A 19,471-nucleotide genomic window follows, 5' to 3' on the forward strand; every position below is an offset into this window, starting at 1 on the left:
AAAGCCCCAACAGACAGAAAATTACGATAACTAGTTGCATGGGAGAGGAGACAGTCCAACTTGTCGCTCTAATTGACTCCACTATCAAAACAAGCTTCCCAAGTGCTGCAGTGTGTGACGTTAAAGAAGAAAAATACCTCAACCTATATTTGATGTACATGTGGAGACCATTATTCACAGAGAGCAGTCAGAAATGCTAAGTCAGGATTTCATGGAACCATTTAATGTATTGGATGGAAACTCAGTTGATTGTTAGTGAACCACTGCCAACTGTTGACAGAGCAACCAACATGTTCAGAACGCTGGCTCTGCAAAAAGCCACAGTCTTAAAAGGACTGTTATCTGTTCTGTAAGCAGCACCTTTTCAGGACAGATGGGTAAAAAAGCCTCCACCAAATTGATCTGCAGCCACACTACTAATGATTTTTCAAAATCTTGTCTGGCCCTGGCCATCACCAGTTCCTTCACTTTGTCTGCCTGTAGCCTGACTTTCACTGTCTGTACCAAGCACATCACACTCTCAAACATCTAATATTGGTTGCAGAAGTTACAGTGGAATTTCATACAAACATACAAACCAGAAAAACAAGAATCAGTCTCCTCTTATGTTAATATTTTGCTCTCCAGTAAACTTGTAAGTAGCAGTAAACTCTGATAAAATGTTGATTTCTCGTGATTTGTCTTTGCATCATGGGAAATCAACTAACACTATACACTGCAGCTGTACCAGCTACTAACAGGCCCCAACATATACTGAGTGCCTATGTTTGCCGGCTACCAAGAAAGCATCTGGTACCTGCCCTCTGACAGGCTCATATTAGATAAGACCCGTCCTCTGGATGTTTTGCAGTTTTATATCAGAATCATTTTTGCAATGATTACAATTACAGCAATCCCATTAGGTTTATTCAATAACATTAGAAATATCATAAACATAATTTACACAAGAACCTTTTGTAATTTTCTGTGTTTACTGGTCTAATGTTCTTCCTGTTCTTCAAATAAATGTGCTCTCCTCAGTGATCAGCCACTGGCTGACAGCATGTTGGTTTGCAAATATTTTTCATACATCACAACTTGCTAGAAATGATTTAAAAAAACAAAAACAAATGCAGACTTTCAGCTTTATAATAGTTTATTCTAATTTCCTCAAGACTACTATTGATAGTAATACTTCTTTTTTATTTGACTTGAAATATGTTCAAATTTTAAGCTAAAGACATTTATTGTACAGAGCACAGTGCTTTGTCCTTTTGAAGTAAATGGATAAACTATGTAAATATGTATTGCGTTTTTTATTTGATGTAAGAAACATAAGAAGTTTGACTAAATGACCATAGTGGAGCACTCCTGGCATATTGCTGCTTGCAGTTACAAAGTAAATTTTTATGTGCGTCTTTGCTTCTTTTACCTCACTTTCTGTTCTGAGAGCACTTTCTCAGACAGCCTGTCAGTCACTGCAGAAATGAAAAGTACCCCAAATTTACCTACCAATTTAAATGGTAGGGTGGCTAGACTGTGTGTTAACAGAGACAGATTTTTATGAAAAAACAGTTTGAATTAAAGCTGCAAGCAGCGTTGAACGGGCCTTTGGGCCTCTGCACACGTCGAGCCGCGGCGCAGTCAAAGGGCTTCTGTCACAGGCATGTAGATGTCTTCAGACCCGGGCTGTTTTCAGACAGTGCAAGACGGAGATAAACATCACTTCCTTTGTCCACTATTTTGCCTGCTGCTGGGGCTGCTTTGCTGAAATTTCGTGGGGGGCGCTATTCAGCCAGTTTGCATCACTGATGGAATACTGTCATGTACACGTGTTCTGGCCGGGAGTCTTATCAAACATGTAAAGTGTGGTGCAGACTGGAGTATTTACAATAAAGTTATAGCAACTTCTTCTGTCATGGCGAAACATCAAATCTCAACAGTGTGAGGATGAGAATTTAGCGCACCGCTAGGTGCTTGGGCCCTAATAAAGGAAAAACTGCAGTACAGAGCTACAAATTCCCCCCCCCCCCCCCCCCCCCCCCCCCATTCTCTCTCTCTCCCTCTCAGTTGGAGAGGAGAATGTCACTCTTCTTGTGAAATATCCTCATAAATCCCATGACTTTGGCCAAATCCTACATTAAAAGTCACATTTTTTTGGTGGGAAATTTCATCGCGAATCCATTGATACAGGTTTCAAAGTGGTCAGACTTATAATTTAGACATCAGAACCATTTGTTTGACACAAAGTGCATGCTTAGAGATTGCCTCCCCATTGGTTTACATTGTAAAGTGTGATGTGGCACTCCAACTTTCAGGGCTTACAGTATCTAAACCGTTCGAGTTATTACAAAGTTTTTAACAACTTTTGTTCAGCACAGTGTCATAAGTCATGTATTCAAGTTTGAAGCCGATACCATTAACACCCTAGGAGGAGATAGTGTTTCTTGGGGGTCCAAAATTGGCGCATACTTTGATGGGCATATTGCAGACTTCCTGTTAGATTTAGGTCATGGGTGTCAGCATATGATTTGTAGGTCTTGATGAGACAAATAATTGAGTTTTGGTTCAATCTCTCTACGACATTCCTACAGGCCGTGGCAGCCATATTAGATACATAGATGGCGCTATAGAGCACATTTTGGCACCTTTTACATTTTATCAAATTTTTCACCAGACCTGATATGTGTGCCAAATTTGGTGAGTTTTTGAGCATGTTTAGGGGGTCAAAGGGTTGAAGTGGCGTAATAATAAAGAAAGAAGAAGAAGAAAGAAACAAACACATGAAATACAATAGGGTCCCCTTTGGGGCTCAGACCCTAATAACTTGAGGTTGTATTGCCTGCATACTGATGTATCCATCATCTCAAAATTGAAGTGGAATTACACGAAGTATTCATTTTGAAATAGACCCGAGTACACAACCTCTCACTCCTTGAAACTGATTACAAAGTGCTGCTCAGGGCAATGTTCATGCCAACAAATAGTGGTCAAGTGTCTCAAAATAATGTCAGTAATAATGAATTCGGTCTCTTCTTTGCTCTCCAGGGATGGGGAGTGAGACACATCACATTTGTAGACAACGCGAAGATCTCATACTCCAATCCAGTTCGACAGCCTCTCTATGAGTTTGAAGACTGTCTTGCTGGAGGGAAGTCCAAAGCCATAGCAGCCGTTGACCGACTCACCAAAATCTTTCCTGGTGTGGTGAGTACTGAAAGACAAATTGTGTAATATGATGTCTTTATCTCTTCTTGTATGTGAGAATCAAGTCCTTGCCTTGTCTCTGAGATCATATCAACTTAGAAGGATTATTTTTACTAGTTTTCATTTCTATAGTCAAAATATTATATGTAAATTTTTTTTCTCTGTAATCTTCTGCAAAATTTAACTGCTTTAAACTGTAGCGATATATTAATATGGATTTTGTTTATGGTAGACTTATAATCATATTCCTGTTTGATTGGTCCTGTCTAAGATGAGATGGTCAAAAAATGCAGAAAATGAAGATGTTACATGTTACTTGAATATTAATGCTGGTGGTTTCATCACTTGCTTAATGGATGAGTGGGTTCTCTTGGGGAAATATTTTGCTTTTTTACTAAATGAAAAAGCAGCCTGACGCTCACAGCAGGACTCTTGTTTTGGTGTGAAAGAGAGTGCCCATCTTTTATTGAGCCATTTGGGTATTTATTGAACTCATAAACCGAATGCATATTTATGATGCCAGTCATAGTGTGCACCTGTGTTGCTGCTGCTTGCATGTGTAGGTCTGAAAGAAAGTGTAGGCCGTTCATAATAGGATGATTCATGTTTCTCTTGCCTGCCCTCTGTCACTGAGGTTTAGGGGTTCATGAAAGTTAAAAAAGTTAAAACTGAATAAGTTAGCAGTTGTTATTATTATTCTCAACCATTTCTACCTTCAGTCCCTTAAAATGAAACAGTCTCTACTTGTGATTCCTCATCATAAGTTATTGCCTCTGTGTCGACGTCGGTTATAAGCAGATTTGCCAAGGAGTGCTTTTTCTTCTCAGATTGTTTAATTTGAAAGATTTTTAGGTATGTACCCAGTATTTCACAAGAAAAAAGAAAACAAATTGGAAAGGCATAAAAAAATAAACATAATTTTGTGTAACAGAAGTATCCTTGATTGTGACCTGTCAGATTTATCTTGGGACCCCATGGGTTGGGGAGCACTGCTTTTGCTAGCCCAAAACACTTATGGGAGATGCACAGTATAGCCCAATTGACCCTGGATTGTTGAGGCCAAAACTGATATCGATATTTGAGTTTTTAAAAAATCCAATAACAAGTAGTTTTGTTTTGTTTTTTTAACATACATTTTTCATAAGGATCCCTTAAAATTGGATAATGAAGGATTGTGATCAACACATGGAACGAGATGGACATTTTACTGTTTAAAAATAAACTTGTATCGTTGGACAAACCAGGGTGCAAAATTAACTTTTTTGTCCACCAGCAAAATGGCTTGTTAATATTCAAATTTTACCAGCCACTCAATAGTTTAATATTGTTTTTTTGGCTCGTTAGTGAAGCAAATCTACCAGCCACTTGCATATCTTGCCAGTATTTGGCTGGAGGCGGAGGCTAATTTTGTGCCCTGGGACAAACTATGTGGTGGAGGCACTGTCTCTAAATTAATTCAGACATATTTTTGGTATTTCTGTCCTGCATTTCCTAGCTACTAATTGGCCGACATACAATATAGCCGCAATAAGCTAATATCTGCCAATATATTAGCCTGGCTCTAGTATACAGGGTAAAAGTGGCTAACTGTGCTAAATAAGGCATGGTTTTCTATTGGTTTTTGATCTTAAGAACAAGTTATTATCCTGAATGTGGTGTGCTCAGAGGAATTTTAACTTATATTTCAACAGTCTTGTATCAGTTAAGTAGAGCACAGTCTGTGTAATTGAATGCTTTCACCCTCTGAGCTTCAAGGCAAATTGTGAGTTTTGACTGAACTGACTAAGAGCAGGCATCGCAGAACTTTCTCGTCCCCTGCGCTCTTGTCTCCTCATCAGTTACATCTCACAGTCTGACTCACTCACTGTCTGACTGGGAAGATGTGATTTAATTACTCTTGAACTCTCTGAGATTGAAGCCTCATTTCAAAGTTGTTGACCCTACAAATCTTGCAATCAGGGCTCGGTAAGGGGTCGTTCCTAAAACGAGATACAATGGGCCACAATTACAGTGTCACAGAAGACCTGTGATGTCCCTTTCAAATGCACACATACACACAAACACACACACACACACAAATAATCATGTCATCAACTTGATATCAGACTCTCTCTCTCTGCCCCCTCTCGCTTTTTCTCTTTCTCTCTTTATGCCTCTAGGAATAAAATAGAAAGTAAAGAATGCAGGCTTAACACTTGTTGGATGGCCCTGTGCTATCATGATGTGTGGTGTCTGTCTAAACATTTGTGTTTGTTTACCCTCTATACTAGCTGTAGCCCGTATCTGTCCTCCTATTTTTATCAGTGTGAGTGTGTGACTGCTTTTCTACCTTCCCTGCTTGTTTTTTACAAACACATAGGCATCAGGTGTCAGTCTGAAAGATGTAAAGAAATATGAACACAGTGAGAGGAAATTCTAGAAGGGCGTTAATTGAACTGCGAGGACCCGGGTCAAACAAGGTCACAATGTTGAAAATGTCAAGAAGCGGATTTCATATTTTGTCTGTGGACAAATATTGTCGAGTGACATTTACAAGGCAGTTTTGAGAGTTGGCACTGACTTCTTTTTTTTTTTTTCTTTTTAAATTTTGTAAGGTTTTGTCAACAGTCAGGTCAGAGCTGGCTGAAGATATCAACAATGGTATTGTGGGATTGTCATGAAAGGATGTTGATCTTTTGAGGAAAGACTGAATGTCTTCTCAAGGTCAGAATGATTTTTTGTCCTCTTGGCTGCAGAATGAGGATGTTTATTGTAGAAATTGGAATGTGATTACCATCTCTGCAGGCAAAAATCCCCCTTGAATGCTTAGCAACACTTACGTCAAAGTGAAATGTAAATTCCAAGACTTGTTAGTTAACAGCTCCCACTCTTGAAATGTGGAGAGGGCGGGCAGAGGATCAACTGATTCAGTTAAAATGGCATTTCTTCTTGTTAAGATCTCACACCTCATCTCTGCCCTTTTCTGTCCTTTTCTTGACTACAAAATTACTATTGACATTTCCATTTGCTTCACTGTCAAGTCTTCAATCCCTGAAGATGGTCACAGTAATCCAAGTTTGGGAATGGACAATAAAATACATGAAGTCATTGAACCCTCAGAGTTCTGCTTTACCCATTTATATGTTTTAGAAGACTTTTTGTGGGATTGGAAGTAGCAATACAAGGATTTCTTTTCTTACTCTATTATTGATTTATACAGAAGAGCCAAATCAACACTAGTTTCAGGTCAGCTGTGGAGATAATGCGATCACACAGTCCACAGAAAGAATATTTGATGACTGCACTTACTATACTGTCTAGACTGTCAGATAATCAGCAGCAAGCAGAACAAAACAACATATTTGGCCTAAAATTTGCAAAGTTTTCAGCATCTTGGTATGGTAAAAAGAAATCTCATACAGCAGCATGTGAAGTTCTAGACATTTATGGAAAGAGGTTTGTCATTTTCACATCCCGGAAATGTTCAGCAGCCTGGAAGCTTTTCCTGTGAAGGGGGCTTTCGGACATTATGTTTCAAAGTATTTGAAGAGGATATTAAATACAAAAGATGATATTAAATACATTTCAATGTATTTTACATACTGTAGCTGTAGAACCCAGTGTTGAATTATTTATATATAAAATATTTTACAATATTTTATTATTTTACCTTTGATTTAGAAGTGAGTTTTGCACAGACCCATGCTTCATCCGCAAGAAAAGTAATAACATTGGCAGTTTAGATGTGTAGATGTAGAGATGCTGATCTGAGCCATCTAGAGACAAGGAAAATAAAAGCTTTGCATAAGGAGTTTATTTTTTTAAATAAACACCGTATGCCTTAAATAAAGAGGAATACCCAGATTTTTCATCTCCATTTTTAAATATTTTCCAGCTTTAACCTTACAGTTTTTATGTCCAGAAATGACATAATGAATAATAATTTGAAATCATATAAGTCAATTTGAAATTAAATTTTTCACGTGTGCAAATTATTTACATTGATAGATTTTTTCATTTTTATGTTTGCAAATGCACAAATATTGCAAAATTAACAGAAAACACAAAATTAGACAGAAAACTTAATGTGAACTTTGCATTTGAGTTGTCAGCTTCAAATGTTTGTTACTTACGGGTTTGTCAGTAATGTCTCTCTCTCTCAATTTTTTTCCAAACTCAAATTTGCTATATTTGCATGAACGTCATGACAACAATACTGCCAAAGCATCAAGAATCTCTCTCTCTCTCTCTTCCTTTCTTTTTCTTCCTCTTGCAGAATGCGGAGGGTTACAATATGAGCATCCCCATGCCCGGCCACCCGGTGAATTTCTCTCAAGCCACTCTTTCCCAGGCCCAGAGGGATGTCGAGCAGCTGGAGAAGCTCATCTCAGAACATGATGTGGTCTTCTTACTAATGGATACGAGGGAGAGCCGCTGGCTGCCTACAGTGATAGCTGCCAGCAAGAGGAAGGTATGAAGGAACAGTGTGTACAATGAGCAGAACAACTACTCTGCCATTGACCGGCGGGGTTGGGGGGGTAATCATATTTTTTATATTAACAATGATTTAAAGATAACATGTAATTTAAAGGGGTCTCGCGCCAAGTAGCCAACAAAAAAATCAGAGTCCAGGTATGATTTGAACTACCTCTTTAAATAAGCTCAATTTGAGCATTTTAAGTCACACGCTTTTTCACTATGCATAGTGGTTATCAGTGGAGGCTCATGAAAACATTAGTTTCAAACACTGTTAAACACTTAAGTTGGTGTCTGTTTTCTCTGCTATGTATACATGACTGTAAAACTGTATTGTGATCACAAATATACACAAACAGAGCATGTTTGACCTAGATATTATAAGTATTTTGACCTTGGTAATAAATGAATTAAATACTGTTCTAATGCTGGGCATCTTTCTCACTTTGTAACATTGTTCCTGTTTTACTTACTTAAAGTTTGGAAATTTCAAATTTGGAAAACTGTTTTACTTCTGTTCCGGGAAATTGCTAAGATAACATTGGCCAATTTTTCTGTTTACGACATGGAATTCTATTAGTTGCTGGGCAACGTTAGATTATTGAACACTGTCAGGAACTGGTAATGCCTCCAGTGATATCACTGATGCTACATGTATTTTGCTATATGTGGTTAAGTGTCTTTTGGGTCTGCTGATTAGGTTTTCTTTATGGCCTGCTTTGGCCATTTGTGCTGTGGGGCTGTTTCAGACGTCCATGTAATCACAATTTATTTTCATTGCTTCCATTGTAATTCATTTCCATCGCTTCTCTGAACATCTAGATGCTTTTAACATTTTAAAGAGCCTTTTAAAGTCTTTTTGAAATGATTTAATGCATTGTGCCTTTTTATTGTTTGTGTAAGATGAGACATTTAGTTAATTAGATTTGGTGCTGTGTGTGTTTAGGAGAAACTGAAAATGTTTCTAATCAGGCTAATGCCTGATTAGGAACATTTTCCCTACTGAAGTGCAAAAACCCTTCATGACTGTCATTTGCCAGAGCAAACTTTTCTTTAATACAGAGGCAAGTTTAACAGTAATTCTCTCACTCTCTAGCTGGTGGTGAATGCTGCTCTAGGCTTTGACACATTCGTGGTGATGCGCCACGGCCTGAAGAAACCCCCCGTCAGTCAGAATGTTCCTGCAGGGGCAGACTCCTCCCCTTCCTGTTCCTCTGCTTCCTCTTCGTCCTCCACACCCGCCGGCTCTGGGCCCTCTGTCCCAGGATCCTCTCTGTTCTCCAACATCCCAGGGCACAAGCTGGGGTGCTACTTCTGCAATGATGTTGTGGCACCAGGAGATGTAAGGAAAACACACAGATAACATGCATACAGGCATATAAATATACCCACCTCAGTCACTCAGGTAAAGAACTGGAATGTGCATGTAGCTGCATGAGTGAACACAAGGCAGGAGGGATTCTTTGAGATGTTTTCTTCAACCAACAATCACTTTTAAAGCTACACTTACGCTTTTATTTTAACAGTAGATCAAATAATTCTGTGTAATATGGAAGTAGTTGCTTGTAGTTAATGAGGAACCTGTGGAGAATTATCACCCAGCTCTGTGGTTCCCCTCAACTCCACAGTTCATTTTAATCTAGTTTGGATGATTGTTTTGTTTTACTGGCACACAAACTCAGCTCTCATTAACCTTGTTTGCAGTTGCAGCAAGTAGTTATTTTAATCAAGTAAGCTCTGCTGCCCAGCACCAAAAGCAAACAGTTATTGACTAGCTGGTGAACAAGGTGGAGCAGCTAAAGAGACACATATTTCCCTCAGGAGTTGGTCAAACCAGCACAAAGATAAATGGAGAGTGAATATTGGACTTAAAGCAAGACTATGTAGCATCTACTGAGCAGCAGCAACAGCAGCCTCTGCTGCCACAAGTGGTAATTACAGGATGCTGGTGCACTTAATTCTGTTGATAACAGGGTTACAAAAAATCTGTCAAGTGTGACTAAACCTTTTTATTGGTCGCACTGGTGCGCTTAAAATTTCTCTCTTGTGTTCCTGTCTGTCAGATATCAGCCTTATTGTACTGTGTCCTGACCACTTTCAGCTGTTTCGGAGCTGTGTGTGTTAAATTACTGCTGATGAAAACATTTCTGACTACGTGGGATGGGTTTTCAGCTAATAAGTGACAGCTAACTCACCTGATGAGCCCTTCGGTGAATTACAATCACTTGTTATCTTGTGCGGGTAGGCCAAGGCGAGAAGGGCGAAATTCGCTTACGTTAGCTAACACATTTATAAAAAAAATTTTAAAAATAAGAAGAGTAGTAATTTCAACATTCGATTAGTATCATTTTTTTTATTATTCGAATTATATTCAACTTCCAAAATTTGCTCTAACAGCCCTACTTCACTCATGTTACAATAGTGCAGCACCCTCACTGCAAGGTAAAATTAGTTAGTCAGTTAGTAAAATTAGTTAGTATTAGTTAGTGTAGGCTACCTGTTGGAGATGTGCTGTAATGAAAATGCACTGAGAGCCTGTCGTCTGCAGCTCTTCATCAGACATCTCACTGTGGCTGTTTCTGCTTGTGTTCTTCCTCTCTGCAGTATTTCTAACTGATCCGCTGAACAAATAGCTCCACATATCTCCAGTTTTTGTTGTTTAGCACGGCTAACAAAGCGCCACTAACTCGGTTATAAACGCATTTCATTTCCAATTGCATTGTAATATGCTGCAAAACAGAGGGGAGATGCCAGTCATTACCTTTCCACCAGTGAGACACAAAGTTTCCTCACCACCCACATTTCTGCCTGTTTCCATTTTTTTAATCCACTGACTCTTTTTGTTTCTCTTTTTTTGTCTCTTTTCTCCCTTATGACCTTTTGATATGAGCAATTTATGAAAGCTATTCATCAACTATTGAAGGCCACAGCCAATTGATGGAAACTATACCATTCAGCTCCAGCTTCTCCTACAAATGCCGCATGGCTCCAGCCTGAACATGTAAATTAGAGACACAGCCTGCTCTCACTAAATGTTAAATGTTAGATAGGAATCTGAGTTTGGTGAATGGATGTGTATTCAATTCAATTTCAAACTTTCAATTCAAACTTCATTTCAGACTCAGTGTCCAGATAAAAGACAGGACATTACATAGAAGAAATTACATATAAAAGCACAATAAAAAATCATGGTTTAAAAAAGAAAGAATATATATTAACGTCTTACAAAGTGACAACTGTACCAGTGTCTCCACAGCTGGAATTGGAAGTGTGTAGTACTAAACCTTATGTCAGATAAAACCCAGATTATTTCATTTTCAGAGTCATTAAGTCGGCAAATAAATGAGATTTCTTAAAACAGTTTGGAAAGCATTGACTCCTGCAGCCACAAAGATTTCACTTGCACTACATCATCTAGGTCTCTTTAGTAATATTCTCATGGCATCATTATAAGCAACTTGAAGTCTCTGTAAGCTTGCTTTTTTGTAGTTTGACCACAAGCGTGCAGTATAGAGTGCTGTACAATATGCTTTGAACAGAGACATCTTCACTCCATCTGTACACATAGAAAACTTGCGTGAGAGACTGATTGCTTGTGCATACATTATGCGGCAGTGCCTATAAATATCATTATCATCATTTATTCTGTAATAAAATGTCCAAGATATTTTTCTGTATTACAGACACCAAGATTATTATCAGCCAAGTTAAAGTCAGGAAATTTTAGACATTTGTCCTCTTTGGTTCTACAGATCATGACAGCGCTCTCACTGGCATTGTATCTGATATCATATTCCACACCATACACAGAACATATACTAAGGAACTGCTGGGGACCAGCGCTACATGGACTAAGGACCGCAAGATCACTGCATACATAATATAGTTCACTAGAGTATTACCAATCATGCACTCAGTATTACAGGCTTTCAATTGCTTGGACAGATAATCAGTATACAGATTAAAAAGAACTGGGGACAAAATTTCCCCTTGTCTGACACCATTGCTAACCCCAAATGGGGTTGAAACACTGTTGCCCCATTTTACTTGCATAGTCTGGTGGGAATACCAGTAAGCCAAAATTCTCACAGTGTATTTGGGCACCCTTCTTTGACTTAATTTAACAAACAACTTTCTATGATTAACACAGTCAAAGGCTTTAGAAGCTTCAATAAAACACACAAGAACTGATGAGTTTTGACCTCTATATTTGTTTATAATTGACTTTAAGGCATATATACACAAGTCAGTGCCATGTTAAGCTTTAAAACCAAAATGATTATCTGTGAAGATAATAAACTCATTCTTTTGGACATTCTTTTGACTTTTGACAGTATGCTGGCTAAAGCCTGTAGTTATCAAGGCTGCATACTTTACCAGCTCTGTCATTATTGACTGACACTAACAGAACAGACAACACTGAGTCTGGTAACAAGCCATGGATTATAAAACCAGTAAAAACACAAAGAGCTATCCTCAAACTGGCATATTTAAGGTGTCTAGCAGTAATATGATCTAAACTCTTTGTTTTGTTATCAGACAGCTTGTTTATAGCTCGGTACACCTCATGTGACATAATCACCAATGAATCATTACTGTCAATATTGTCCGCCTTACACAAATCACTTTGGACACAGTTGAATAAGGTATTATAATGCTGTTGCCATAACTCTTAGCCATGGCATTAGCCCTCATGGCTTGCTCATTTTTACAAATGAAGTGAATGGCATACTTATATGTTGCATTAATGAGCTTCTTGGACTTGAGCACAGGCCCTTGTCTGTCTGCCATAGCCAATGATTTAGAGGCTTCATGGGCTTCAACATGACGCTCAGCCCGATGCTATGTGTCTTATTTTTTGCTTGTAGTAGGGCTTACTGCCTTCGTACAAAGCACTTACTATGTCATTATACATGGAGCAGAGATCTCTCCTAAGCTTCACATCCTTACAATTAACATCACTACTCATAATTGCATCGAGATGCATGTAGATGAATATTACTTAAGGATTTGTCTGTATGAGCATAATAGGCTAAGATGTCTTCCTTTGTGAGGGTTGACCAGTCTATTTTTTTCTGTGTCAACACTATTTCCATTTCTAGATAGCACAGGTAGATGCTCAACATTTACAGAGAAAGCAAAAGGTCGGTCATTACTGCCTCATACAGAATACTCATACACCCCAATGAAGCATGTGCAGCAGCTGTACTAATACAATAATGTAAGTATAACTGTCTCTAGGGAAAAGCACTTTGCTTGACAATATAAAATTATCTTGACAGAACTGAGCCATGTGATGTGAAATAATGAGTTCCTGTCCGAGATATCCACATTCATATCCCCAATGACATTTACATTAGAAGAAGTATTATCTTGAATAAAGGAATTGTTGAAGACAAGCCTATTTAGGTATTCATCCTCATTCTGATGGCATTCATAAGGAGTATATACAGGATAATGAATTCCTTGTCATTGTGAGTGAACTATATTGTAATACACCAGTCAACACAAAGCCTAACCACATTTATCAATGAGTCAGGCTTCTTATTCCATAGAATAGCCGCACTCCCTGGTACCTCTGACTATGCCATGCCAAAGTCAGTTGTAGACTCTCCAGCTCCATGAAAATTTAGTTTAGCTTTTCCAAGTTCCGCTTTGCTAAAAATGTCTCTTGCATACATAGTATGTCAAAGTTCTCCAAAAGGTTGTCAACTTTGCAGCGAGCTTTATCCCCTGCGCTCTAGCCCAAACACAGGCCATGACAGTAGTATGACAAAACCCGAATGCTCATTTAACAGGACAAGGGAGCGCCCATAGGTAGGCGCACTCATCCCCCCCGCAGCAAGTGCAGTGTTTGACCCGATAACTCTAGCCCTGTGCGGCTCATATTAGTGCCGGACAAATGCCCATTCTGGCCATAGCTCCGGGTTGTACGTCATTGCATTCAGCAGATACTTTAAATGAGCCAAATCTGCTGTGTACAGTGTCAGTCTTTTGACAGATAACCTCTTTGGAAAGTTTTAAGCAACGTAATGATACGGGAGGCTTTTATTTCGTCAGCGCACTGTCTGTTTATTGAAGCAGGGTTAAACACAATATCATCTGTCCGTGACTTATCAGCTGTTATAACACAGCAAAAAATGTTGAGTATGTGAAATGACTGCAGTTTTGTCTGTTTATTTAATTACAAAGCTTACACGATATGTCCCCTTTAAGAACATCATCTAAACCTGTTAAAAAATAAACTATTGCTGCCATCCATAACACATTTGATGGTGTTAAGGTGATTGCCCAAACTTCTCATCTCCTCTTCTCTCTTTGTTCTGGAGGAAACTCCGAAGTGGTGTCAGAACATGTAGCCTCATATTGATGTCCCTGCTTTTTTTTTTATATTTCCAGTTGTTTACTTCATGCCATTGTTGTTTTTTGTTGTAAACAGTCAACCAGGGATCGGACTTTGGATCAGCAGTGCACCGTCAGCAGACCAGGTTTGGCCATGATTGCTGGAGCCCTGGCTGTTGAGATGATGGTGTCCATTCTGCAGCACACTGAAGGGTAAGCACTGCGGACTTACGTAGGCTAATTATTAGGAATGATAGTAGTAGTAATAATAGTAGGTGGACCATACCTTGATCGTCCGTTAGTGAATAATATATGTTCTTGCTTGGTTCAGAAACCAATAAAGAAGGAAAGTTAAGTGGTGGAAGTTGAAGACTGTTTTAAACTAGTGAAAGAAATCCTGTTTTATGTCCAATAGCTCAAATGTGTAAGGATACACAGAAAATAGTTCATCATGCCCTTTTTGCTTAATTAAAGTGGTCTATTTTAATTGAAGGTTCTCCACTTTTGGAGATAATTTGAAATTATACACTCTACAAAATGCACATATACAGTTTAATGTTAAAAAGAGAATACCTACACCTCTCAAGAGGGTGCTAATAAATGCTGACTTCTTACAGTATCAAATTGAAATCTTGGATTTTTTTGTAAACCTGGAAGAGGCATATTGAACTTGCCCCCTTCACTGAGCTGTGCCAGTGCACTGCACTTTTATCAAGTTTGACACCTTAATAGTTTCTCTTTAATTTTAATTTTCTGTTCACCTGACCCAAACAACCTCTAAATAATTAGTTGATTTGAAGGTATATCTTGTCACTGCTATTTTTTTTTTTCTTTTTAGTTTTACACTCAGTGAAAATCAGAATTCAGTAAAAGGTCTTTGCTATCACTTTTACAGCTCTGCATGTTCAGGCTCAGCTTTTTTGATCATCAGCAGATGACTGGGGTCCTGTGGTCAGGGATTTTTGCTGGTACTTTGCTCCATACTTAAAAATAAAGGAGATTGTGCCTTTGAGGTTGAGGCTCCTAAACTTTCAGGGCTTTACTTGCTTACTTTTGCTTTTTGATGAAGCAGCACTGCAGCAAAAGTCTTACTGCACTGCAGGTAGCATATTTCTTTACTATGGTTGTAAAATAGCTCCTTGAATCTTAAAAATCCCTGTTGCAGTTTTGTAGTGAAGTCTCTTACTTTTATGCTTCAAAAGTTCTAACACAGTGATTAAGTCAGCTCCCCAGTCTGTACTAGCTCTATATTTCGAGTCACTAATGGGGATGTTTTCATGCTTATTAAGTGTGTGTTCATGTGCACGGGTGTGTATACATATGTCTTTGTGGCACTGTAATAGTGTGTGCCAGTTTCAGTGAAAGTCATACCAAAGTGGCTGCTTGCTGGGTCTGATAAGACAGCCATTTTCTCTTGGAGTGTTTTGAGATGTTATAAGCCGTCACAGAGCTGCTCTGCCTATCCTGGATAAAAAGCTTAGAGAGCAAAGATGAGAAGAAGAGTTTCTGTGTAGGCTCTGTACCTCTATTGTTGTGTAACTCCTTACTTCACACTAAGATCTCCTTTTCTTGCATCTGCCCTCTCTGCGTCCGTGTTCATCACTCTATAGATGTGTTTTCTCCTTTCTCTGTAACCCGCATTCCCATCCCCTTTTAAGGCCCGTACTCTAGCTTTCATATGGAATTTTACCTTGGAACAAGCATGGGTCTTAGAAAATTGCCACGCAGGGATTAATGTTGCAGTAGTTTGACTGACATTTCGTACTTAACAAAACCAGTCTGTGCACAGTGTGAGACTTGATATCTTCGTTATTGTTGGGTAATTCTGTTGAGAGTCAAATATTTTAAATGTGGCTGGATTTATTGGTAAGCAGGAGCTTTTACATCTCATGTAAAATATAAAAGTTTTTAATGTTTGAGCTAGAGTTCTCAATAAAGTTGACTAAATTAAATGTCTTGTGACATTGCATTTTCATATCTGACATCAAATGTGTAAATGTGTACTGTTGTGGGGCGTACAGGGAGTTTTGCTGCCCCTTTTCTCTCTTTCTTTCAAATTTAAATTCAAATTCAAAAGGCTTAATAAAGAAAATAAAATAAATAAAAAAGGTGCCAAATATACTGTATCATCCTCTCTCTCTCTCTCTCTCTCTCTCTCTCTCTCTCTCTCTCTCTCTTTCTCTTTCGCTCTCTCCTACTCTCTCTCTCTTTGTCTCATCATCCAGAGGCTATGCAGTGGCCAGCAGCAGTGATGACAGAATGAATGAACCTCCCACCTCCCTGGGTCTAGTGCCACATCAGGTCAGACATCATGCATGCACATGTTTCATAATGAGGACATTCTGTTCGTTCATTTACCTCCATATGTCTCATCCAATCCAATAGATTGTGTCCCTGTGTTAGCTATGACTCCATATCTGTGTGCAATTATAAGCCTTAAATTCTGAAATGGCCTCTTTTCTTTCTGTTCTTGTATACTTAAGTGGATCATTTCAGTCTGTGAATTCTCCTACTTGCAGGGTTGCTATAGAAATAAAAGTGGTTCTCTCAGGATAGAGCACTCTGTTCTATAATGAGAAGGACACTGTTGTTTACTGACACAGTACTGCAAAGGAGGTTCCTGTGCGTGTGTGTGTGTGCCTGTGTGCGTGTGTGTGTGTGTGCATGAGTGCCTGTTGTAAGCCAGATTTGGGAGCAAATTTTTGAAAACACGCGAGCTGACTCAGTGAGACAAAATTGGTGTCCCCACTTTGGTTTCACTGTGCATCAAGCACAACCAAAAATGGTTTCATGGATAAGGCAAATGGTCAAAAACTGTCAAAAGTATACTTAACAAAGCCAATATGTGTGTTTTATTTATTTTACTCTAAGGCCTTGACAAACAAATAGACAGAAAAACAGCAGTCATGTTGACCGGCAACTGTAAACTAATACACTAGATATGCACAATTTAAATAATAATTGTAAATAACAATGATTTAAACACCATGTTACCTACAACATACTGTGGATCAATCGATGCAAAAAGCAAGGGATGATGGAGAAAACCCTGCTGCTTGTTGCTTTTTTTTTTTTTTTTTTCAATTGCTGGAACAGACAAGAGTCTGCTTCCTGAGATTACGAAACCCTCAATGACAAACTCAATATATAGGGTAACAAGTGGTGACGAGCTACATGTTGCGAGTGCATGACGTATTTAACCAGATCTTGCTGAAGGAGGTCAGGATGTAGATAGTATGTAACTCTGGTCTAGGTCACCTGTCTTGCGTCAGTATTTTGAACAGTTTTTGATTGGCCAGAGAATAGCAATAATCAAGAGACAATAGCATCTCTTATCATCACTCAATGTCTCAGCATTTGGCACATAAAGAATGAATGATATTTAAGCTGTGTTCTGCAAGTGAGAAATCAAGCTGTTATTCTGTTATTATGTAAACTAAGTAAACAGAAAAATGGAAAGACCTGCATAATGTAGTGAAATGCAATACAATGGTAACTCAATCCTTGCGTTCATTTTGAAGCTGTTCACAGTAGTGATGCTTTCTTTGGACAGCATTATACAAATTCTTGATTCTAATATTTTGTCCACCTCATCTGAACATATGGAGTAGCAAAATATTAGGACCTTACATCAGTACAACACCAACATCAACACATCTCTGACTGTGTCGACAACAATTTAGAATGACAAGATTCACAGACGTGTTATTAATTTCACAACTGTTGCTTTTGTTTATATGACAATGTACTGGAGTTTCTTTTTTGGTCACTGTGTGATCACTCAGTGTGTTTAAAACAAAAGATAAGGATCAAACCTCAAACACAGGACTCCACATACCCTAAAACCACCTTAGTTAAGATAGAAATATTTGCATTGTCTGACCTAGAATATAAATACCAGCAATTTGTGTATGATATGTAGCTTTGACTTCAGATACTGTGTGCATGTCTTTGGCTATTATCTGTTGGAATGAATCCTGTTCTGTCTTTTTTATGAATTAAGATACTTGAAAGTAGAAGTGTATATAAAGCCCTGTGGCACACCATTACATACCATAAAAAAAGTCTGAAGTGCTGGTGTTAGCGGAGAACATAATTAATTCAATTTGATAGATCAATGACACCATTGTTGTGGTCAGACCAGTATTAGCTAGAAGCAGTGGGTCGTTCAGCTCTTTAGTTAGGGAAATTCAGAGCTTAATACATAACGATAATCAGTGAGTTGGTGAGGTTATATACTGAGGTCATACTGGCGCTTCTCTGGATGTGTGCCCTCTTATATCCGTTTGTCTATGGTCTGCCCTTGGCCATCGCTTTCGTATATAACTATGAGTTTTTAACAGTTATGTGGAGTGGCTATGTGTCTGGTTTTATGTGGATGAGATGGATTTATAAGCACATTTAAAGATCAATTAATTTTGCACATGACTAATAGTTAGGGGATTGCTTTCACTAATCTATAAGTCGATCTGTTTAGAAATCTGTCAAAACATACGTGTGAATATTAGTATAACGTCACAACTCTCATCTTCCATGAATAACAACGACCCTTTAAGGGGGACGTGTCGTGCTTTTTGTGATTTTCTCTTATTTATATACTGTTATGATGTTGGATGTTTAACATGGTCAAAAGTCCAAAGCTTGAGGTGAACATAAAAAGCCCAGGCTTCTTTTGTAATGTTACCTCTAATTCCTCCTCGTGATGACGTCAGATCGGCCTCCTGTTCTGTAGTCTTTGCTGCTAAGGCACATTTTGTATTTTAGACTAAAATAAATATATGTAATTATTAGGTACAGTGGGTATTATAATGTTACAGTGTAAATGTAAAACATGTTACCCCAATCTCCTCGCAATAGATATCAGTCTTATTGGTTTATCTGCTGACCTGATCTACATGATGGAGTGTATGTTCACTGTAGCTAATGTTAGTCCAGCTGCTGGAAACAGCTGCTCAGCTGCAACAGATGTACAAATACTGTCGCACCAACTTTATCAGTCCATTTACTGCCACAGCTAAAATGCATTTATACTTAGAGCAGGGGAATGTTGCATATACAATTCGACATTTTTGTGTTGATTTTGTTGGAAGCATGTGTAATTAGAGTCCTGTTATCTGACACTCAGCCCCCAGACTGCATTAACCGAACAGCTGTTTCTGTTAAAAATGTTGGTTTAGCATTAGCATGAGCCTCAGGTACCTAAACCATATAGCCGCCAAACAACTCCGTGAACTTTCACAACTTTATGCCTCAGTGTTCATCAACACGACACAGTGAGCAGATTGAGGTACGCTGTGACTTTTATTTTCCTTGGAAGACAGGGAGGTTCGTTTGTTTTATAGTTAACGCAATTCTTATGACTCCACCTGGAGGCGAAACCACATACTACAGAAAATCTGCAGAATGTTTTCTGACAGTTACACACGTCCCTTGTCTTCTGCATTATCGGTTAATATATTATTAATTGGTTGAATAATTAACAGAAATT

At 38.5% G+C, this 19,471-nt stretch overlaps 1 protein-coding gene across 3 annotated transcripts in view; it reads left to right on the forward strand.

Annotated features, from left to right (window-relative positions):
* atg7 (ATG7 autophagy related 7 homolog (S. cerevisiae)) overlaps positions 1-19,471 on the forward strand; it is a 76,553-nt gene that overhangs the window by 12,925 nt on the left and 44,157 nt on the right. For all 3 annotated transcript variants that reach the window (XM_044349491.1, XM_044349490.1, XM_044349492.1), the window contains exons 12-16: positions 3,028-3,186; positions 7,442-7,636; positions 8,738-8,983; positions 14,081-14,196; positions 16,209-16,284. In XM_044349491.1, coding sequence (XP_044205426.1) covers positions 3,028-3,186; positions 7,442-7,636; positions 8,738-8,983; positions 14,081-14,196; positions 16,209-16,284 — 792 coding nt within the window. The remainder of the gene's footprint in view (positions 1-3,027; positions 3,187-7,441; positions 7,637-8,737; positions 8,984-14,080; positions 14,197-16,208; positions 16,285-19,471) is intronic.

The sequence above is a fragment of the Thunnus albacares genome, chromosome 4, assembly GCF_914725855.1.
Source record: "Thunnus albacares chromosome 4, fThuAlb1.1, whole genome shotgun sequence".
In the NCBI taxonomy this organism is placed as follows: Eukaryota; Metazoa; Chordata; class Actinopteri; order Scombriformes; family Scombridae; genus Thunnus; species Thunnus albacares.